Source organism: Vanellus vanellus (assembly GCF_965231255.1).
Source record: "Vanellus vanellus genome assembly, chromosome: 11".
NCBI lineage: Eukaryota > Metazoa > Chordata > Aves > Charadriiformes > Charadriidae > Vanellus > Vanellus vanellus.
This window is the reverse complement of record NC_138916.1, coordinates 9,414,014-9,437,256: the sequence shown is the minus strand read 5'-3', so window position 1 is coordinate 9,437,256 and position 23,243 is coordinate 9,414,014. Positions and strand designations below refer to the sequence as shown.

The 23,243-nt window shown below is 40.1% G+C and overlaps 1 protein-coding gene across 1 annotated transcript in view; it reads left to right on the top strand.

The window, feature by feature from the left end:
• Positions 1–21,439, top strand: part of LOC309676413 (myocardial zonula adherens protein-like) — a gene marked incomplete at its 5' end in the record, with an annotated part of 61,459 nt that extends 40,020 nt beyond the window's left edge. The window contains 8 exons of the mRNA XM_082488952.1: positions 6,241–6,324; positions 6,754–6,854; positions 8,322–8,416; positions 11,132–11,180; positions 17,297–17,404; positions 18,111–18,806; positions 19,335–19,557; positions 20,542–21,439. Coding sequence (XP_082345078.1) covers positions 6,241–6,324; positions 6,754–6,854; positions 8,322–8,416; positions 11,132–11,180; positions 17,297–17,404; positions 18,111–18,806; positions 19,335–19,557; positions 20,542–20,679 — 1,494 coding nt within the window. The 3' untranslated portion in view covers positions 20,680–21,439. The remainder of the gene's footprint in view (positions 1–6,240; positions 6,325–6,753; positions 6,855–8,321; positions 8,417–11,131; positions 11,181–17,296; positions 17,405–18,110; positions 18,807–19,334; positions 19,558–20,541) is intronic.
• Positions 21,440–23,243: the final 1,804 nt, after the last annotated feature.

Sequence of the window (23,243 nt, the reverse complement as noted above, 5' to 3'; positions counted from 1 at the left end):
TTTGGGTCTCGTGATTCTCCTCTTCTTCTTAGGTGTTCTATCCAGGAGATCAATTCAATGCAGTTGACTTGTACATCTAGCTTTCCATCTCACTGAAGCAAAGCTGCTTGGTGAAGCAAGAGAAATTCAGAAATGCAGCTCTTCCTAGGAAGAATTTACACAGTCTATTCCAGTAGCATGACACTGTTGTTCGGTATTTGAGGAGATGTATTGGAGACTCTATAAGGTGAAGGAGTGAGAAAGAAACAGATCTTTGTTGATGGGATGAACAAGAATTGCATTTTCTGGGAGTTGCTGCAAGATAAGGTGACAGTCTGGAGGTTGAGGGAGTTTGAGAAATGACCTCAAGGTTTCAGAAGGAGGAAAGAGCATAGAGGTGGTAACAGCAATAGGACTGAATCAAAGAGAGAGCTTGAAAAGAACTGGTGTGGCCATATTAACGCTGAGCCAGTGGGTAAATTCAGGATGATTCATATTGCACGTGTGGCCTCGTGCTCATTCAGATAATTAGAAATAGCAGCGGATATGTGAAATGCAAGCTGCATGCCCAACATAATCTGCAGGGAACTTCAGGGATCCTGCCATGACAGGGAGAGATCGGGTGCCCTTCCTGTGTCCGACAGCCAAATGCCAGGGATTGAAGTGGGGTGGCCAAAGGGCTGAGCTGGGGTGCACCCTGCCGTGTTGGCCTGTCGGCATGCTCAGAGCTCCTCAGTAGAGCGACTGAGCCAGGGAGTTCACCCCTCCTAGTTGTTACAGCACTGGGGAGAATGTGCTCTGCTCCATAGGCCCTGGGGGGGCCGAAAAGCACGTGATGCCTCTCTGGCAGACCAGGAAAGTTATGAACTGCAGCTTGGGCCTTGTAGCTCTTCCCTTCCAAGTGCTGGAATAGTCAGATGTCTCCCAACAGGAGAAGGGGAAGCAGGGGCAATGAATACAGCGGGGTGGTGGAGGTAAGAGAGAATGAAGCGATAGGATAAAGGGTGCTGGTGTGGCCCAGGGTTGCTAAATTCACATTTTTACTGTTAGCAGAACTGTTTTGAGAGGAATGAGTGGGTCATTAATGTAAAATGATATTGCTGAGTAGGTTGCCAATTTCATTTCACTGCGTAATGTGGACGTGAAGGATGTAGAAATACTGGTAGAAATGTGTAGGGAAAAGAACGGGTAATCAGTCTGACAATGCAGGTCAGGTCAAGAGGTAAGTGTTAGGGAGAGTCTGTCTGGGCACTTGTAGAGAAGGTTGGAAGAGGAGAGGCTGAAGGATGTACCTGAATAGTGCTGGTAGAAAATGATGGAGAAATCTGAGAGGGTAGTTGTGCAAAAGCCAGATTTGGGAGCAAGTTGCTGAGTTGGCAGTGAGCTGAAATGGCAAAGTCTGCAGACACAGCAAGGATGAGGTGGGTTATAGGCCTTGGGCACTGAGCAAGGAAAATGTAGGAACATCTTGGTGATCGTTTTGTCATGGAGTTGGTCCAGAAGTGACTCAGATCCAAGAGTCAGTCCATTGAAGTTGAGTCTTTGGCTTGCACTGATTTGTTTCTAACCCTAGACTTATTCTGGCCACCACTTGAGCCCTCAGTTCAGTATTGTGTTTGACCTATCTTGCTTCTCCTTTCCTCCTTACCTTATATTCAACCAAATGTCAAAATCTATTTGTCTGTCACCTACCAGTTGTTCTCTTCCTTTATGCAACTCCTTGAAACAAAGACCTTCTCAAGACTTGGGTTTGTGCAATACAGTTTTATGGTGCTGTAAGTGTTATCATCTTATTTTAGTTTACCATAACTAACACTTTTATGGAAAAATAAAAATGACATTAAGTAGCAAAGCATGAATTTTATTTTTGAAGTGCTTTTACCCAATATCAGCATTGTGATCTGGCGTAGTTGTTACATTCCTATGTCTGAGGAAACCATCACTTTTCCTTATGTGATATGTCTTATATAAATGTATTGAATTAAGGTTGCATTTTATTTAATAGAGTAATATATTAATCTAATCCCCTAACAGTATTCCTGTTTTTCCTGGTTTCCTGTGACATATCCCCTCAAGGGTTAAGCAAATCAGGTTTGCTCACTCCTGGTGCTAATGGCATAAGATGATGTGTACTCAAGTCCTTATTCAGGAAATAAACTTTTTTGTAGTAAACTACTCTGGTGGGATGTGTCATCTATATCAGGCCTGTGGGTAGGTTTAAAGGTGTGCCCTAACTTTGGAAGTTGTTTCAGCCCTTGGACTGCAGTAGCTGCTGAGACAACTCGTTGGCTGTGTGTCTGGGGATGCAGCATGCCTGTATGAAGTAATACGGGTGCCCTGCTTTCCTTCTGCAGCAGCCTCAAAGGGTGGCTCTGCTGCATCTGGGGAGCAGGGACTGCAGAACTTTTTTTCCTGGCACTGAAACAGCATCTCATTTTAGCCACTGCTGAATTTATTTCTCCTGGAATGTATTTTGTCTCTGGCTGTGTCCTTGAGTTCATAATGTTCTAAAGATCCACCAGAAGTTTTTATGTAAGTTACCCAGTTCACAGCCTTATCATATCTGTAATCTGCATGTTCTAATCATTCCTTTTTGTTTTACTGCTAGACTAAGACTTTGTGCCTGTGAAGATATAGTACCACATTGTGTCTTCTCCATACTGTAGAAGAGAAGGAGTATTTCAAAATTCTGGCATAACTCTTCAGAGGGACAAAGTAGACTGATTTAACCGGTTCTGACTGGTACTATGTAAAGGTGTTAAAATGTGGCAGGGAGTACTGTTGTGTATGGTTCAATCTGCCAGTCCTTAAAAGATTCTCACACACACACAAAAAAAAAGTAAAAGCAGTAAACATTCCTGCCAAATTACAAAATGTCTTTTTGGAGTTCAGGTTTGTGTTTGGGAAGGGGAAGAAGCTGTTTGTCAAGGTCCTCCTCTTTGTATTCTCTGTTAGATTTTAAGGTGTCCATCCTCATTTTTGCTTTCAGACTATTCTAGTTAAAATAACTCAGAAACATGCTTAGGCAGTTTGTGCCTCTGTAGCCAATGTGAAGAATAGACAAATAAGTTTAATTTTAACTTACTCTAAATCTATTTTTACGTAATACTGGTGAACATAATGGTTACTGTCACAGTTTATTTCATGTCTTAGAGCCTTTGTATCATAAAGTGAATATAACTTCAGGTAAATGGCTATGAAACACAAGAGTTTGGTCTTGCTTTCAGATCATAGATAATTTGATCACCTATTTGGAAACAGAAGTATTTTGTATTTGGTGTAAAAACCAGAATAGGCAGCTGATGAGATTTATTATCTTCAATAACGAGGATGGATATCTGTCAGGGCAAACCCCTCTCCTGATCACATAGCTGTGCTTGGCTTCAGTCATCTTTGTGATTGGGCTGATTACTAGTGTTAAAATTTATTTCCTTATATGCACAGTAGGAGAACTGAATATTACTAGAGAAGACTCACTTCAAAGTCCTTAAAGAACAGTTTATCTTTTCTGAAGCAGAATTTATTGGCAGGACTGAAGCTATTGAACCAGTGAAAATATAGCTGACTTGACTTTAGTCATACTATTAAATAAAGATCTAATTAAATGTGAAGATCAAAATATGTTCTATGTTTTCTGAAAATGCTACGAGCTTTGTGTTTCTGTGATTTGAAAACTGAAATGATAATAGCTTTAGATCACATGGATAGTTTTTACATGCACTTAAAAAGTAAAAAGAAAAACGGAATACACAGTTTTGAGAAAGATGGATGACAATAGCACTCATATATTCTGTAACTGTTCAGCTGAAAACACTGTATGGAGTTTACATTTTAGCTTTTCCAAGTAATAACTGATCATTGTGTCAATGAGATGTGGTAACTGAAGATCAGGGAGACTACATTAGTTGACTTGGTTTTATAACTCTTCCTTTTTTGGTTTAATTTATGCATTTGTTTTGCTTCATTTTTTTCATAGTTCTGTACTTTTGGGTTGAAATGTTTCATAACGCCTAGCAGTAAATTTTTGGGAGGGTGATAGAGTTCTACTGTTGTGCTTTGATTATTGTACCTTTGAGTATTTTATCATTCTGTTTTAACAGGATGCGAATATTTCTACTAATCCTTGTTTCCAGACATGCTGAAAAACTTTACACTGGTGGTTTTGAAGGGGATTGTTAATGTTCTTTCATAAAATTGATTTTAATATACAGAGTTTAAAAAGTGACTGGTGAGAGTGCATGGAAAATTTTAACCAAGTATTTAGAAATGGTCTTTCTTGCGTGTCAATGTAACATAATGACTGCCAGGAAAACACATATTCTGAGCTTTCCTTGACTTCAATTTGGCTGTTCTACAAAATTAATTCACTTTGGTAAAAGTCCACTACATTTTTTACTAATGCTTTTTACTTTTTTCCTTAAAATTGTACCAGTGAAGCCCACAGCCAATCAATAACCTGACAAAATAAAGCTACCTCACTTAATGTGAAGTTTTATAGAAAATACCTATTTTTTTCATTATGCATAGGTTTTTTGTGATAAAAAGCTATAGGCATAGGTCTGGGTTTTCTCTGTTGGCATATTGCCCAAAAATGTGAAGGAATGTGCGGGATACATACTTTTCTAGTGCTGTAATGGCAGTTTGAATGAGTATCTTTCCTCATCTAATGTAGCTTTAAGGGGTGCACTTATATACACAGTAATAGAGACTTTACTAAAAGCAGTGCACAGCAGACCCTGGCATTCCATTTGTGATGTGGACCATCCATTTTCTAGCTTGGTTTACTTCTGATTCTCCTTTCAGGCTTAAGATCAGAAACTTCTCATATCTTTAATTTACTTTAATGAATCATGGAGACAATTGCCTTAGATAATGGACTGCTTGGTAAAGCAGGAGTTGTTGTTTAGGCTCTGCCTAGTTAAAGAGAGCTGGCATGAAGCAGGGAGAGGGGTTTAGCTGATGATGTTGCAGCACCTCAGTTGAGAGACCCGTTCCCATGGACTTATTAGGGGGAAAATAGGGTTTTTGATTTTTTTTTTATGTCGTCTGACCTGAAATGGCTTGTTCAAGGAAGGTGGATTGAAATTTAATTGGAAAAAATTACTGACCTGACACCATTTAACACTGAGAGCAAACAGAGTATCCACTGCTATCAGCTTTCATTGCTGCTGCTGCAGGACAAGACTTGTACGGGCATTGAACACAGTGGGAAATCAGTCTTCTCCCAGTTCCTACCTGCATGCAAACATGACGCAGAATACCTTTTCTCCCTCAAATAGATCTTTCACTGCACTTCTTATGATTCTCCTTAAGAAATATTTTTAACACTGCTTTCTGCATCTGAAGTAGACTGTAACTACAGATATAGGAAGCCCCTTGTCTTCTGTGCTTGTAGAGTGGTGTGTGTCTACAGCTGTCTGTGAATAATAACCTGAACTGCCTCCTGGGAATTAGTAACAATTGAATTTGTTATTTAGGTATTGTTTGGGTTTTTTATTATCCACTATTTTAGGTGTTGTCCGCAGGTGTTGAGAGAGAATAACAAGTTACTTTTCCCTTGGTCTGAGGAGAAAATTCAGTTTGTTTGTGCAAGATACTATTGTCTCCCAAATGCAGTCAACTGAAAGGAACTGACCTCTGTGCCAGTCAACAGATGTCTTAGACTATTGCTGATAACAGTATGAACCTCACATAGCAAACCTAGCTTTAAGCAAAGGGTTCAGAAGAATGGAAAAGGAAAACTGTGGCTTTACGAGCTTTAGAAAGCCATTTCCACGCAGTCAGAACGGCTTTGGGGCAGCAGCAAGGGACTAGTATGAAATATGAGTAATACCCAGTTTCTCTGGTCATACCTGGTTGTGCTGGTAGCAGGGAAAGATTTAATGCAAACATTCTTGTTGTATGGCTCTATGACCAGCAGAAATCACAGAATATAAGGAAGATTGTCTTCTGTTCCTTTGAATTGAAGATGGAGCTTTCCCTAGTTTGCCTTTTTACATGACAATGTTTGAGTTTCCATTCTCTTTCCAGAAAAATACTAATTCTTAAGAGCCATGTTAGTATCATCTTTATATAAACGATCCTAACCGTATGGGATGACAGCTAATCCATGGATTAAAGCAGTTTGTGAATATGTACAGGTATTCAATTGTTGCTGAACAATAAAATGAAACATGTTCTCTTCCTGTAGTATCTGCGTCTTTTTCCTCCTTTTCCCATCCCCATTAGACTAAATGTCTTTGTTTTATTTTTTCTTCATAGATTGAAATGCTAAGGAAGAAAGTAAAAGAAAAGGAATTATTTATAATACAGCTTTTAGAAAAAATTTCTTTCTTAGAATGTGAGGTAAGGCATTCCTTTTTAAGTTTATAATTATTGTGATTATTTTATGAAACCAAATAAAATTTGAATCAATGTCACCTGATGTTATCTGGATGCATATTTACTATATGTATTTGCTGCTTTTCAGTGTGGAAGTCAAACTTATGACACCAGTCACATGAGGAATATATGTAATACAAAGTCTCAGTATTCCTGCTAAGTTTCTTAACATACAATTTTATAACAGTATTATAATTACTTAAAACAGAAGCTTCTGAATAAAACTGTTGGTTTCATTTATATTTTTTCCCAGAAGTAAGGATTCCTCTACTTTCTCAATAAATACTTTTACATTATTTCTTGTGGGGATAAGCCAATGTGCAATTTTATTTCCTTGTTTAATTAATATAATTTAAAGAAAATAAACCTGGGATGAAAATTACTGTTTTCCAGAACAAAGAATTACAAGATAAATTGGACTACTTAATGGAAAACCAACCAAAGACCAATATAGAAACCAGAGATACTGGTGTAGAATGTGATCTTCCATACAGGTATTTACTTTTTCTGCTTGTTCATAGGAAACTTCTTCATAATGTCCCTTATTGGTGCTGTTAACCATTGTGCTAATAAACTGTTACGGTGGATTGGGGAATTTTGCAAAATTTCCCTGAGTTTTAAAGAGCACATCTACTAGGTGTGGTGTACTTCAATGACTTATGGAGTAGGATTTTTCTTTTTTTTTAAAGATGCAAACATATTGCAAATTCTTGGGGAGCACTTATTTACAGTAATGTGATTTAAGCAGGGAGTAAAGCTAGAAGGCAAGAGATCCAACTTTGTGAAATATGGGAAATATCGATGAAATGTGTCCGCTGGCAGCGCAGCAGAATACAATGGACATCTCTACCCTGAGGCTGGTTAATGCTGGCTTCATGCATGTTTTATTCTTTGTGTTCCGGGAGATGCATCCAGGAGCATTTTAAAGGGCAGGTAACACCAACAGTAACAGCTGAGGGCTGCAGCAATTTCTGGAGATGTCCTAGCACTAGGTGGAAGATTGCCAAGTAAACAGTGTGGTAACATTACCACTTCTGCATCGGAATGGTTGTCTCTGATCTGTGGTGGCTGGCCAGTGGTTCTGTAGCCTGGCTTTGCAAAGATCCAGGTATTGTGCCTCCCCTTTCTCTGCCCTGAACACTGCACCAGGGTTCCACTGAGCCCTGGGAGCAAGGCTATGGACTTGCACTTGAATCTTCCCCCAACAAGTCACCACAGGGAAGGGCAAAAGAGAAACCAAAACAGTAAAGTAAGGGGGACCATTGCACGTTACTTTTAATACCAACAAATAAACTTGTTCATCTTAACTGACCTGCAAATTAAATTATTTAGTTAGAGGAATGTAAGTTAGCATACGAAATCAGCAAGTTGCAATACAAACTAAAATTTTCTTCCCATTTTAAAAATATGCTCATTTCAGTGTTCAGCCTAGAAAGCGTACTTTAGTGGCATGAGTTTTGAAACCTCAAAACCAGTGTTTTTCACTCAGGGTGCCAACAGAAAGCTATCTTTTTTGTCCTCTCTGGGACCCCTCTGTATGTAACCATGGCCCCTACTTATCTGATATTTTCCCTGTTTGTGATATTTATCTCTATGCAGAAATTTACCTCTATGCAGTTTAGATTTTATGGAATTACTCCTCACAATTAATTGTGTTCTTAAATGTAATATTGCTGTCTTTATTGTTAAAGGATCTGTAGTCCTAGTAGCTGTATTGGACATTCCAATATGAGCTCCAACAGATGCCTGCATCTAAACTTGTCAGTATCTGCCATGGTTCTTATCAAATATTTTGCAGCATTATAGAAAAGAAATTTGGAACATACCAGATACACTGAATAGTTTAATTATAGCCTGTCAGTATCAATACCAAGGCACAAGTTCATTGCTGTGGCATTTCTAGGCCAGCTGTCTGATACTCTGACATTAACTCTGTAAGCTTTTTCTTGTCTCCTTAACAGTACAAGTACTGAGAACAGAAGATCTCCTGAAAGTGCAAGGCCAGTGAGGACATACACCCCCTTCAAGAGAGTGCTGGAATTTAGCACAAAGAACAGTACATCTTGAGTGTTCAAGTCAATTTCAAAATACGAGCAAATATCTTGCGCCTTTGCAGCTTGATTAGATAAAATTTTATCAAGTCATAGAGAAGAACAGCAGCATGGAGTCTTGCTAAATTTATCCTGAAAGCAGCTTTTTAGTGACTTTGTATCTGAAGTTACTACTGGCATTAACTGTCAGGGGGATATGGAAGAAGCGGGATGAGTGAAACAGCAGTCAATATTGCTTCTTTAGCAGCTATCTAGTGCAATGTGTCATTTCAAATGCCTGTAAGGAAGGATCTGTATTGCTGTACAGTTTTTTTTCTTCAATTGTGTTGTGTAATGAAGCTCTAATATATTTTATTTTCACTACTATTAGAAGCAGTATCTGAAACTGTGCTGGCAGAGGGCATTAGGCTCAAAGTTCTGCCTTTGCCTGTGTAAAAATGTCAGAGCTGTTCACGCCTGTCTTAGAGACCTGGTATACTCGAGGGTTCTGTTCACCTGGAGGAAGTTCACTCGTAACCGGCACTCTTGCTGGGAGGGAGAGATGCAACTGGGCTGTTTCAAACAATTCCCTCAGTGCTTGCAGATGAATGTCATGTTTGTTGCTCAAAACAGTAACCGATAGAGCAGATGATAAAGGATTTAGCTTTGTTGGACTGAGGCATTTGTTTGCACTTTCTCAGTCATGAGATAGAGTCACAATTGGTGATACATTCAATAGTAATTGTGTAGGAAAATCCCTGTCACTTCTTTTTATTTACTTTTCCGTTAATTTTCATTAAACAGAATCTTGCCTACAGCAACCTGCAGCAGTCCCTGCAATTCCTACAGCAATAGCAATCCTGAATCAGGATTTTGATTTTTGAGTACTTTTTTTTTCCTAAGCACTTAAAATCTTATCCTTGACTTCAAAGTACCAGCAGGAATGACTGCATCTAGTACTGAACTTATTTAAATGTATATATAGGGTATTTTTTTACATCTTGTTTTGATCTCCCAGTCTTAGTGAACTAATATGGATTATGAATATTTTCTTGTAGTTCTAGTAACGTGAATGAAGGGCATTTTTTTTATTACAGTAACTGCTATGGAAAACAAACAACTTACGTTTTGTATGATTAATATCGTTCTTGCATTCAATGTCAATCCCAGGAGGTACTCACCTTGCCACAGGGCTTTACAAAGTGAATGCTTTTATCTCCAGTCTAATGCAAGTTCTTAAATTCAGTACTGTCTATTCAAATCAAGTATACTCAGTAGAGTTGTACTTAAAATAATAATATTGACCTCATAATCCAAATCTTATTCCTGCATTATTTCAGGGGTTTCTGATTTTTTTAGAGAAATTTGTTTATTCTGTAGTTGTGCTGTGGAACTACTAAATAAAGAAGCCTGTATTGGAGGATGGATTGAAGGATGTTTTGATGTGGCACAGGTATCTTGCAGGAACATGAATTGCTTGATATAATCAAAGCAGATACAAAATAATGGGAAGCTCAAACTTCTCAAGCTTTTGTGCTCACATCATCCTCTTTGCACATAAGCTATTTTTTTCCTTGCAACCTGTTCAGCTCCTGAGAACTTAAAATGGTCATTCTTTCTAAAAAGTCAAACACAATATAATGGATTGTACTATGCACAAAATTCAAGAAATAATTGCAATCAAAGCCATTAACAAAAAAGTAAATTATGTACCATGTGAAGGAAGCCTGTGATCTTCACTGGTATAGAAGGTGCAAACATTAACAGCTGTTTAATGTTTCTTTTAAAAAGAATAATTAAAAAACACATTGTTAGCTTTAATATCTCTAAAAGGAAACTCTGTTTACTTTGCATGTGATGAGGGAGTGCAAAATATCTCATAGATACCAAAAGTGCAAAGAAAACCCTCCAGCTGTCACATTAGTAAACGGGCATAATACCTCATGCCTGCTTAAATAGCTTCTCTTAGAGAAGAGGTGCAAAACCTCTAGAATGGGAAAGGGCTTGAAGAGAAGGTCCCTGAATATAGAGTCTGCTCCCTTTAACAACAGTCCTCAGACAAAGCACCCTCTCGTTATACAAAGCAGAGGAATTGTCTTGGACCTGAACACCAGAGACATGGAAACAGCTGACGCATGGAGAAACTGTAGTCTTAACAGTGCATAGGGGATTTTTGATTGAAGTTTGATGCTTAAGGGAATTTGGGAGACTAAGTTTGCTGAACAAAGTTCCCAAATAACACTTAATTTAAGCAATAACTAAATGGATTATGGTTATGAACAACTAAGATCATGAAGTGAAACTCTAAAAGAGAACACATTTAAATTGGAAGTGTATGTTGATGAACGCAAAAGATGATGGGTAATGACCCAACTCATTTCAGGGGTAAGCTTTGTACTTGTGTAATCCTATCCCCCTCTAGTGGCTGATAACAGCAAATATTTGGACAGTATCTGTTTGAAGAGAAAGACACTAAAATCTACTCCCAATTGGCCTCGTTAATGTCCATTGGAGATGCAGCTTGAGTTCATTACATAATGTCTTTTAGCTTTTTTTGTGCCCAAATAGTCCTTCTGTATTTCAGGAATTTAATTCTGAACCATAGTTTGTGAAAGTTACTTTCAAACTTAAGATGAATGGATGAAGGTGATATTTATAGATGAAAGGAAATGCATATTGCCGTAAAAGACTTTAACTGACAAGTTTAAATAAGTAAACGTACTTTATCCTTCTGTTTTTAGCCAGAATTCAGAAAATTGAACCTGATGACTGTGAGGTGCTCAGTGAATGGTAGGAGAGGGCAGGATGAAGTATCAAAATGCTGCTTTGACACAGACTTCAAACGGAAGTTGATTCTACTTTTAATACACTCCGGAGGATCTCCTCTGAAAATATTGCAAGCTATTTTAACTCTGAGACTTGCAAAATGATGATCCTCTGCTCAAGACTTTGCCAAGACTGCAGCAAGGTGTCGAATTTTTCCTGTAAAAATTTTCTGTATAAATTCTTGACTATTTGAAATATGGTAGTTTTTTTTCTAAACCAAGTAAGAATTGAAGTCTATATGTTAAGAGCATTTTGACATGCAATGACCTGGATGACCATCATTTGATGGAACTACTAGTCTAAATTTGGTAACTGTGAAGAACAGGAGAGAAACAGCATTTACATAATTGTTACATAAAGATGTAGAGCTTTCCAGTCAAATGAGTAGCAATGTAAAATAGCACATATAACAATAAATCTGACTGAAAAGACTGTAACAATTCAGTACAAACATTTGTCAATTTGAGATTGGGTTAATTAGTACTATAACATTAGAAACCAGTAAAATTTCTGTAAATATTAATAAAAGCCATGTAGACAAGTCCCAGAAAGTGCATTAAATATAAGTCAATTGTATGACTACATTTGTACAATGATAAGTATTCTTTTGTGGTTTGTTCCAGATACTCTGGAAAGTATTTTGGGATACAGTTTTCATATATGCTGTATAAATAATGTAGTTATATTGTATGCTTTTAATACATCCTGTAGGTAGGACTTGAAAAGGATAAATAGCAATAAATACTGTAATTAAACTTTCTATTCTGTTGTGTCAACATTCATCTAGAAATAAACTTACCTTAAAACCTTGCAAACTCTTACTTTACACAATCTTGTTTATGTATGAACACAAAAGGGGTTCCTCTGGAGCCTTGATGTTCTTGTCAGTGTTTCCTTTGGCAGACAGGCTCTTGAGAACAGGAAGACACTCCCTTGCTAAAGACTACAGACTCTTCTCAAAGCCAAGTAACAAAAGTAGATGAACTCTTTTATGAAATAAAGAACTATTGACTTGCACAGGATAAACAAGAACTGGGCAGTGCACTCTTGCAAAAAAAAACAGACAACTTCAGATCCCACAGATAACATCTGAGTACATCTGAGATGATGCTCTCCAGGCTTCAGCATGATGAGATTGGGATGACCGTGGCCCACCTTTTTTTACAGTTTATATCCACTCACTGATAATAGAGATTTATGTTTAAGACTGTCACAATGAAACAATCTACATGTCAACTAAGTAAGAAGAGGTCATGCAAACATGGCAATCAGTGTTACTGGTTTGCAATGCTCAGCTGAAGAAAGTGAAGTTTTTTACGTGAGTAATGCTTCCCTGTGTACATGTATTCAGTACGGATTGCCAAAAGGACCTCATAAAAACATGTTGAGATCAGCAATGCTCAGTGCAGAACCTACAACATGGGATTCTGGGATTTGGATGCTAACGCTTTTTGGAGAGGCTTGGAATCCTTGTTTTGACATCTGAAGACTTTTAGATGTGGACAGATAAGCAAATACATAAGAAGTAAGTTCCCTCTACATCGTTAGGCTGTAATTCTGTACAGGAAATCCCTGCTTCACAGAATGGAGACATGCACGCTGTGAGTTTCATTCCACTTACATTTTATTTCATTCCCACTCAGCACCTGGGGCTATTTGCACGTGTAAAAGAAAAAAGTGCTTAAGAGACCTGAGGAGTTAAGGCCTTCCAGCCCTACATCAAGCACTAGAACACAGAAGAAACACAGAAAAACAAGGTGATAGCAGCCATCTACAACTTAAGGTATGTGAAAATTTTCAAAAGAAAAAGGGACCTAGTTGATTAAGGAGAAAATATGTAGAAGTGAACATCTATGAGGTGACAAAATTCTGTAAAGGTATGTGGTGTGCAGGCATGCTACAATAATCTGACAGTTGCTTCCCATATGTAAAAAAGTATGTCCATAGGTATAAGCATATATAGGATTGCTTTTGAAGCGTTTGAGGCTTTTTTAGAGAAATAAGGTTAATGAGGAGTTACTCTCTTTAAATTAAAGAAAATAAAATTAATTACTACAAAGGTACATCATGCTAATTAAGTGGGTTTTAGATGAAATTAAAATTACTGATTTTAATTCCAAGAATTCTTACTATTTTTTTCTGTTATTTTGGGGATGGTTTATTTTGTACATGTGGCTTGACTCCTTTCCTCCTGCCCCTCTATTTCCACCTAGGAGTACAGAAACTGCAAAAGTAGTTTTTCCCCCCTCAAAACCTACATTCTAACGTCTCTTTTGCCCCTTTTCCTAGTTAAAAGAAGTAATGTTTTTAAATTTGTAAAGTTAAAGAAAGGGAAAAGGACAATGGAAATGATACCTTTAACAGAAAAGAAACAAGAGTGTTAGTTGTACTTTAAATACCACTTTTGTGCAGACTCTGGTATTTCTGTCAGGAGAAACACCTGAATAAATTCAGCCAGTTGTACTTCATGGCCTGCTCCCCCTAAATGTCATATGACTACAATGTAACAGCTTAGTCGTAACGGGCATTGATTAAACAGAAATACTAAAAGTTCAGACACAAATGACTGTTGTAATGTTCCTTGTAACTGGTGTAATCTATTTTAAAAATCTATGCTAGAATAGATTACCTTGCAAGTGCAAGGTCCTGCACCTGGGGAGGAAGAATGCTAGGCACCAGTACAGGTTAGGGGCGGACCTGCTGGGAAGTAGCTCGGAGGAGAAGGATCTGGGGGTTGTGGTAGACAGTAAATTATCCATGGCCCAGCAATGTGCCCTTGTTGCCAAAAAGGCCAATGGAATCCTGGGCTGCATAGGGAAGAGTGTGGCCAGTAGGTCGAGGGAGGTCATTCTCCCCCTCTACTCTGCACTGGTGAGGCCACAACTGGAATACTGTGTCCAGTTTTGGGCTCCCCAGTTCAAGAGGGACAGGGAACTGCTGGAGCGAGTCCAGCGAAGGGCAACTAAGATGATTAAGGGCTTGGAGCACCTCCCTTATGAGGAAAGGCTGAGAGAGCTGGGACTCTTTAGCCTGGAGAAGAGAAGGCTGAGGGGAGACCTTATTATGGCGTACAAGTATCTCAAGGGTGGGTTGAAGGAGGATGGAGCCAGGCTCTTTTCAATGGTTCCCAGTGACAGGACGAGGGGCAATGGGCACAAGTTAGAACACAGGAAGTTCCGTTCAAATACACGGAAAAACTTCTTTACGGTGAGGGTGACAGAGCACTGGAACAGGCTGCCCAGGGAGGTTGTGGAGTCCCCTTCTCTGGAGATTTTCAAGACCCGCCTGGATGCAGTCCTGAGTAATGTGCTCTGGGCAATCCTGCTTTAGCAGGGGAGTTGACTAGATGATGTCTAGAGGTCCCTTCCAACTCTGATAATTCTGTGATTCTGTGATTATTTGAATACCTTTCTTTTTAGCTATACTATATACAAAGATGAATGCTCCTGGGTCATACCTTGCTTTCAGTTCTTTGTTGTTTTTTTTTTTCATGCAGCTTATTCTTTTTTGTTAGTATACCTGATTTTCTTCTTCATTGTCATTCTAATAATTTAATTTTCTTGTAGACGTAATACTAAATTGCATAGTAATTTCAGCCATGCTACTGCAGAATAAATTGTATTTAACTCTAGGTCCTGATCTAATGACAGAAACCAGACGGACTGCAAAATGTATCTAGTAATAGCTCTTGAGATAATGTGAGAAACATAGGAAAGCCCATTATGTAAGAAATAATTAAAAACCCAGTTTTGTTAAATACTTAGCTCACATGAACGCTGATCAAAATATTCAAGACAGTGATACAAAATAAAGCTTCTAATCAAAAAGGCCAAGGATGCTGAGGAAAATGATAAAAATATGACTGTGCACTGCAAATAATGACAGTGTGTCGGTCTCCCAAGAGAAGCAAGAGCAAAATCCTAAGACTAAACTTGCAGTAGGTATTGCTGGATGGTGATTAGTCATATTCAGAGTGTGGCTAGTGAGGATTTTCCTGCACACTTGTATTTCGCCCCAGGGCGAATGCCTAAGTATGTAATTTTCTTCAGTCCCACAAGTGCTCCACACTTCTGTTCTTTGACTGAGAAAGCTTAAATCTATTTTTCTTCTTCGTATTTGTGGCTAAATTGATACTAGCTAGATTGCATTGTATCTACATGCTGCCCATCAATCCATAAACAAGAATATTTTTTTTTTTGGCACGTTCCAAAGTTCAGCTATTTGTTCATCATTCTGGAACCGTGTGTTGCCTGTAAACAGACTACGGTATTCCAAAATTTAACACTCCCGAACTGTAAAGATGAACAATATCCCTTCCCAATGACCTTGGACAAATACAGATTTGGTCAATGGTATTCCAAGTGAGGCTACAGAATGATCAGTTGTGATTCCTAGCAGTCATGTTATTAGGACTTTATTATCTTCGTTTTTTGCTTTATTTTTCTGTGTTTATGCATTTTAGCACATAAGCTGAAACCTGCTGTAAATACTGGCATTACCTTTCTGTACATGTCATAACAGCAGTTGAACTGAGATGAACCATCATCATGTACGTGCAGAGCAGTTGTCTGAGACCATTCCTTCTAGACTCTCATTTCCACGCAGCAGCAGCAGTGCTCTGTTTCCATGCCCAGCCTTCCCACTTTCTCCTGTCTGCATGGGTGAGAGTTTAAAAAGCAAGATAAAGCAGGTAATATAGATGGCATAACTTAAGCCTGCATTACAAAGGCAGCAACGCAGAGAACTTGTGTCCTTGAACAGTGGGTGATCTTCTGGTGAGAAGAACTCACAGTGATTTCCTCTTCCCTGAACTCTTAGGGAAAACTCCCTGTGGGATTTTCCACTGGAGATGATCCAGGTTGTGCATAACAGTGAAACGGTCTCTTCAACTACTCACTTAACTTGTCTTTTCTCACCCTGATCGTGGTATTTTTTTCCATGGGTAGCTGCCTACTTGATTAATCTCATTTCCCCTGGCCCTCAGCCTTCCCATTCACCCTCCAGCTGAGCAAACAAAGGGGCGGGCAGCCATTTTAACGCGCTTCCTCCTCCAGTCCCTCCAGGGTAAGGCCCTCCGCTCATCCTGTTCCTAAAACAACTGTTTTAACAATCTCTGAGAAATGTGCTTCTTTACTAATACTTGGATCAAGAAACCTCCACTGGGATCAACTTTAAAAGGCTGACATCTGCCACCTGGGAACTGCCATTCTGCTAATGACTGTATCACTACTAGATGGAGCAGACTTACTAAAGCTCCAGGCGCTTTTATCAGTTAGGAAAGTTTGGAGTAAGCAGGCCAACGTTATACTACAGTCTGAGTTTCTATATTCAGTCTCTGTATCATACATAAACATGTTAAAAAATAAATGCCATGTAAAGAAAACTTCAACAAATCTCTGAAAGCTAAAACTGGAGTCCTAAATAGGAATTGATGCTCTGCTAGAAGCTACTCAAACACATGGAAATGGTGTAGCTTTTGTCAAGGAAAATGCAAAATAATGTAACATAAGACACATTTAAGCTTTTGCATCTTTTTGAGTATACGAGCGCTGAGCTCAGGAACAGCAATCTGCCTCTGCTCTGCACAACTTCCCGCACCCAGGCTAACGTGAGATATGTTTCTTGAGTACTAAGTCAGTTCCTATAATCGGGGTTTTGTGACACGGGGATGGATGCTGACCGCGACCGAGGTGTGCCGGAGCGCTGCGAGGGGAGCGCCATGGCGCCCGGCCCATCCTGACGGGAGGCAGCCGCGGCCTCCTCCCCGCCCCGCGCAACAACTGCCCGAGCCGACAGAAAACAAACGTCCGACGTTATTTCAGGCTGTGTGGGTGTACCCAAATGAGTCCCTACCGCTGGGGCCGATCCCTGCGCCCAGAGGATCCCCGTCTCGCGCCCCTCTCCCCTCCCTGGGGAGAGGCGGTGAGAGGGGCGGGTCCACTCGCCTCAGCCAGCGGCCGCGGCGCTCTTCGCGTTCCGACGCAGTCGGGCCCTGCCGCCCCGCCGTCGCTTCCGGTAAGATGGCGGCCTCCAGGGAGCTGCGGAAGCGGCGCCGGGCCTGGGCGGCTGCCCCGCTGACGGGCGGCGTGGGGCGGCATGGCGGCGGCGAGCGGCGGCGGCCTGCGGGGCCGGAGCCTCCCCGAGCTGCGGGAGATGCTGAGGCGGCAGGAGCGGCTGCTGGCGGACCGGTGAGGAGAGGCGGAGCGCGGGCTCCGACGAGCGGGTCAGGCCTCCCGCCGGCTTCGCCCGTCCCCGCGTAGGTGGCAGCGGCCAAACCTCTTCCTCTGGTTTAACTCTTTTCGGGGGCCGATGAAGCTGCGAGTGCCTCGCAGGGGCTTCCAGCTCTTGCCGCCGCAGCAGCGGCGCTCTCTGGAGATGCGCGGCTCCCCCCCTCAGGGCTTCCCCGCGGGCCCAGTTCCTGGCGGGCCGCCCTGGAGCCCCTCTGTCCCTGTGGGACCGCGCAGCGCCCTTCTGCCCGGACTGCTAAGGTGACAGCCGGGGGATAGCCTTCAAATCCTACACACCTCTGCATGGCGGTACAGCCTGCGGGCGTGCGCGGTAACGACTGTGCGGGACTGTGTTTCTGGGAACACGGGCAGAAATATCTGTGCAGTCCACTTTGATGAAAATACTAAACGAGATTTGCACGCTGCGCTTTTCAGAGCAGCAGTTACATCTTTGAGCAGAGAAAAATGTCAATAGTTGCTTTATCGGAGTATACTTGTGAGACTGCAAGTGCTTTGCATCTTACCACTTTTCTGAAAAGTGTGTACACAGGAAACTTAATGTTAGAATGAGAAACCTGCCATGTTAACTGTTCTAATAAAACAGATCTGTATCTCAGATTGAAATAGGCTTGTTTATACCCTCTTAAATAATACTTTTTTTCCTTAGGAAATTCATTGCTAGGCTTCCAGATAAGGGTAAGAAGATCTCTGATTTTGCTGAAAAACTGACGCTTGCCATTTTACAAGAGGAGGAATTAGCAAAGACGGCTGAGCTGTTGTCTGCTGTCAGGTTGGAGTTTCAGGTGAAACAGGAGGAGATTAATACAAGCAAACAGCAAGTTATCCTAAACGAGGACAACCTGAACTGTGAAGATACCTCAGTCTTTAATGAAAATTCTAATATTAAAGAAGTTTGTGAGATTTCTTCTGAAAGGCAGGAGGCAGAAACTATTGAGCAAGATGCCACAAATACAGCTCTGGAAAATCCAAGGACTCAGAGGAAAAATTATAAAGTAAAGACTGTTGCAAAAGATCAGAATCTTTTTTGTGAAGTCGTCTCCAAGTCAGCCATCAGCAGTCATGTCAAAAGTGATCAGCAGGTATCTCAGAGCAATACTGAGGATGGTACAGAAAGTACAGCTGCTTTGGACAACACTAAAGACCCGTTGGTTGATGCCTTTCAAAATGTTACAATTGTAGATGATGACAGTAGTGAAAAGGTATTGGGAAAAGAGCAGAATGTGGCTAAACATAAGGGCAATATCTTTGGAAGCCTGCACCCCAAGACACCACATTATATTGAAGTTCTAGAGTCTAGAGCCAAGAACCCAGTCATAAAAAAAAGCAAATTTAAACCAAATGTGTAAGTATTATGGAATAGAAAAACCTTTTGTGAAATAATATGTGGTCTAATTTTACCCATTTGAAACAATTGTCATGAATCTTCATAGAGTTTCATAGCTTAAGCTACAAAATTATTAAACAATTGGTGAAACTTTCTTGTGGATCGATTCTAGAACTTGCAGAACTTTAACAGCAGATGACTTTTCCTGCACCTATAGAAAAATTGTAATTCACATTGTCTGTACCAGTAGCAGGAGCAGTTTATACTTCGTTTGACTCCCAAAGCATTGCTTTTTCATGTTTGCTAATTAATTGGCATACCTTTTTTTTTTGTTCACTGTCAGGAGTAACTTGAGATATTGTCTCTCTGCAGAGAAATCTTTTTAGTTTCTCCAAGCATTGCTTATTTTTTATTTGTTTATGTTGTCATAGCACTTCAGCTTTCGTTTCAAGTCTTACATAATGAAAAGAACAAGTTTTGGAACTGAAGTTGTTCAGCCTTGTGCTGCAAGTTTGAGTCACAGCTTTTATGTTTTACCTCTTCCAGATTATCAGGAGAGCAAAGTGGATCATCGCATGGTTCGTCATCCAGTCAGTCACCTCGGGGATCTGGCTCTCCAATTTCTGCTGAAGAGAGACGACTTAGAGATAAGAAACATTTGAATGATGTCACAGCAGCTCGGCTGCCACCGCTTCACCATTCCCCTGCTAAGCTGTTATCCATAGAGGAATCCATAGCAATTCAAATACAGCAAAAAGAAGCTTATGAGGTATGAATTTCAGATTTGTAATTGGGATCACTCCTGAAAAAGAAGGCATAAAAGGATCTTTTCATACTGACGAATTTGATGATGAAATTGAGCTGGGCAGACTTTGAGAAAGGCACTTTTTCTTATGTTCAGTTCCTTTAATGATATAACTAAATAATGTATGAATCCTTTCTGAAACTGTTATTCCTGCATTAAACAAAGTCTAGTGTTGTTCTTTGTGTTTTGATATGCTAACCTTATTGCACTCACTTCATCTCTGACTGGAAATTTAAACGTATACCTTGTCTATTAGTCTTAAAAGAAAGAGTTTTTGGCCCTTGCATAAATAAAGGCCTAGCAGTATTTGTTATTCTTAAAATATGCAAATATCTGCATTTGCCTTTATTTATGCTGTGCCTGAAGAATCCGAGTTCTGAGGTTCTTCAAATTCTGTTGTAATGGAAATTGATTTTGACTTTCCAGGTAGTGCCAAGCTAATGTTTAAATTAGACACTATTGTAAAAGTGTTTGTTGCCACTTATTGTTTTAAAAGCACTTGCTAATTTAGTCATCTTGGCACTTTAAGGGACATAATTTATTTGGAAAATGGAGAGAGAGTTTTTGCTGAGATTGCTGAAGAGCAGCATTGCTGTTGCTACATGGTTACTGTGCACAGCTGCTCTCTTATGTGAGCTGATTTTGTTCTGTTAAAGCTGACATTCGTGTATCACAGATGAGGACTGCCACGTGGGGAGTTTCAACTCTTATAAAAAGGTCTTCAAATATTAATAGCACAGTTATGCATAAGTGTTAAAAGAAACCTGAAATTTCTTTGCTGATTACAAGAACTTATAATTAAGCCCACTCTGGAATTACTATGTCAAGTTTCTACTTTAGTCTATTATTTTTTCCATGACCAGGATAAAAATGACAAATGAACACTTTTTCTAATTTGTGGGTTTTTATGTTTTTTTTTTTCTTTTTTTTTTTTCCTCTTTTATATAGGAAATGCAAGCCAAGCTTGCAGCACAGAAGCTTGCAGAGAGATTGAATATAAAAATGCTCAGGTTTGAACCAGAGGGGGAGGCCTCAATGCAATACAGAGAAGTGAGAGATGAAGATTATTTTTCAGCAGAGGACTGAATTCAAGAAGGGACGTCTGAGGAAAGAGCCACGTAAATGATCTTTATGCAGTACTTCTTAAAACCCAAACCTGGATATTGAGAATGCTTGATCTAGTCAATTTTTTCTTAAAATTTTAACATTACCGTTATGGGAAGTGTTCAATATAAACCTCATAAATATAAATGTTACTAAGTGGTAACCCTGTTGTTATTTGGGGACTGCTTTTTGAGCACTTGGGGCAGTCGATGCTTGTGGAATGCCCCATAGTTTTCAGCTACAGTGAAGCAAGCTCTTTTGGAGGCTCTGATGAGTTATCTACAAGAGAAGGTTTCTTCTGTGCAGAAATGTGATTGCAAAGGGCATTGGCACACATGTCCATAAAGTAAACTAAGGTGCCTGTGAACTGCCTGCATGTATGAAAGCTGTTGCCTTGTATATACGTGAGATACTTCTTTTATCTATTTAAGACTATCTTGCTTTTACCATACGGTGAAAATACATGCCCGGAAAGCTACAATAAATACATGATTGTTAGGCTGTAAGTTAGCTTCTTATCTCATGAGAACTTGTTTCTGTGCCTGCACCTTAAGATAACACTTTATGCCCTTATGTTATAAATAGATTAAGAATTTCAAGTTATTTTGTACCTCAAATTCTGTTTGGGCTTTAAGGGACTTTGCTGTTTCATTTTTGGCAATTACTGCAAAGCACATCAAGAGATCGAGTTAATCTGAAGACGTCAATATTTTTATTAAAGGTCTTGGTGTTTTTCCATATTTTTGTACACTGCTTTCATACTTTGGAATACTATTTTTTCATAGTCTGATACTGTAAATTAAGAGATCTGGTTTTCTTGGAGAAAATGTTCTGTGTATTTTGCAGTTTTAGCTGTTCTTTGAAGATAAAAAAACCCCTTTCTTATAATAACATTTTCTGCCTTTTAGTGTGAGTTTTGAAAGATGAGGAACACACCTGAGAATTATTTCAGAATGACATTCCACTGTTGACTAGGATATTCCAGCCCTAGTATGAGTTCAGTTCTAAAAAACAAACCTCAGAGATTCCTTGTATAGCCTGGCAACACCTGCTTTCTGAGACGCTGCAGCAGCAGCGTGTGCAGGGCAGCTGCATGTGCAAGGCTTGCCCTGGATGTGTACATATTCCTGTGGGAATGGTGTCTCTGGAAACCAAGGGTGCTCCAGATGCGAGTCATTCAAAAAGCTTCATGGTATCATCTAGAAATGGGGGATGAAAGTCTCTGCCCCTTCTTGAGCGCATACAGCACTTTGCTAGCAGACAGTAACTCCCTCCCAAATTCTCCCGAAGCTCTCCCAGGCAGTCCCTGTGGTACACTCCATACCCTGGCGATGCAGTTTCACAGGTGGAACTGCTGCTAAGCTAATATGTGGTGTTTTTTGACTGGGTCGTCCGTTGCTCATCTGTAATGCCTCTTTCCTGTGCCCTTTCTTCTCGCAGGTTTCTCATTCTCATTGTTCACTGGCTTCTCTCTTCCCTTTTCCTCATAAGATTTATCTCCTGTCACTAAAGCAAATTCAAACTCTGCATCCCTGCACCGCCCATTCCCTTTCATAGGACATATTGCTGCCTGTGTCTGCATTTAACTTCTGCCACGTGTCTTGCATCCTCCTGCCATTGCTATCTTGCGTTGTGTAACTCCATCTAAGTACCAGCTGTGCACCCGGGCACCTTCTACATACCTCAGTCACTTGCATATCTCGTAATGTCTTTGTCTTTTTGCCACGGCTGCCTTCCTACTGAGGCTTTCTTTATTTCCTATTTCGGTTTCAGACTGCAGGTGTGTGCCGCTTCTGGGCCTTATATCCTCCTTTTTACCACCTCTTCCTCTTTTTTTTTTCTTTTTCCTTTTTTTCCTCTCTTCTGTGCTCCTGCTTTATCCTCCCAGCTTCTCACAATCACTTGTGTTTATCAGGACTATTTTTTGGCACATTTTCAGTCATTCACATTCATCCCTCAGCATCCATGTTGATGACCCATCTGATCCTCGGTTGTATGTATTTCTGCCCTCGGCATCTTCCTTCAGCATGTGGCTCTGACTCCACAGGCCAGTGGAGTGCTCTTCTCTTGTGGATGCAGTTCATCTCTCAGATCACCGTTGTCCATGCTACCTACCACTGTCATCCAGCTGGGTCTTGTCATCAGTCCTCCCATTATTTCAGTCTGTTGTACTGCTTAAGGACGAGGCCTCAGCAGTGTATTGGCTTTCCCTTTGCTGTTGCATGAAGCACAAGCTGCCACTTCCAGCCCTACACTATTGTCCCTGTAGTGACAGCACTTAAAAAGACACACTTTTAGAAGTTTTTAAGCTTTTCTGTGCTAAAGGAATTTACACAAAGCTACACAGTTAAGAATTTGTTCTAGATTACCAAAATCTAGCTCAGTGTAGGCTTCTGCTGACTGCTGTCTTATGCTAACTAAAATTATGCGCTTCCCTTGTGCTTTTAAGGGTTACTTTTGCTCTCTAAACTTTGTGAAGCAGAGGCAGTTTTCTTGATCTGTGTTTTGAAAGGGTTCAGCATGTTGGGACTTTGCCAAAGTGGATC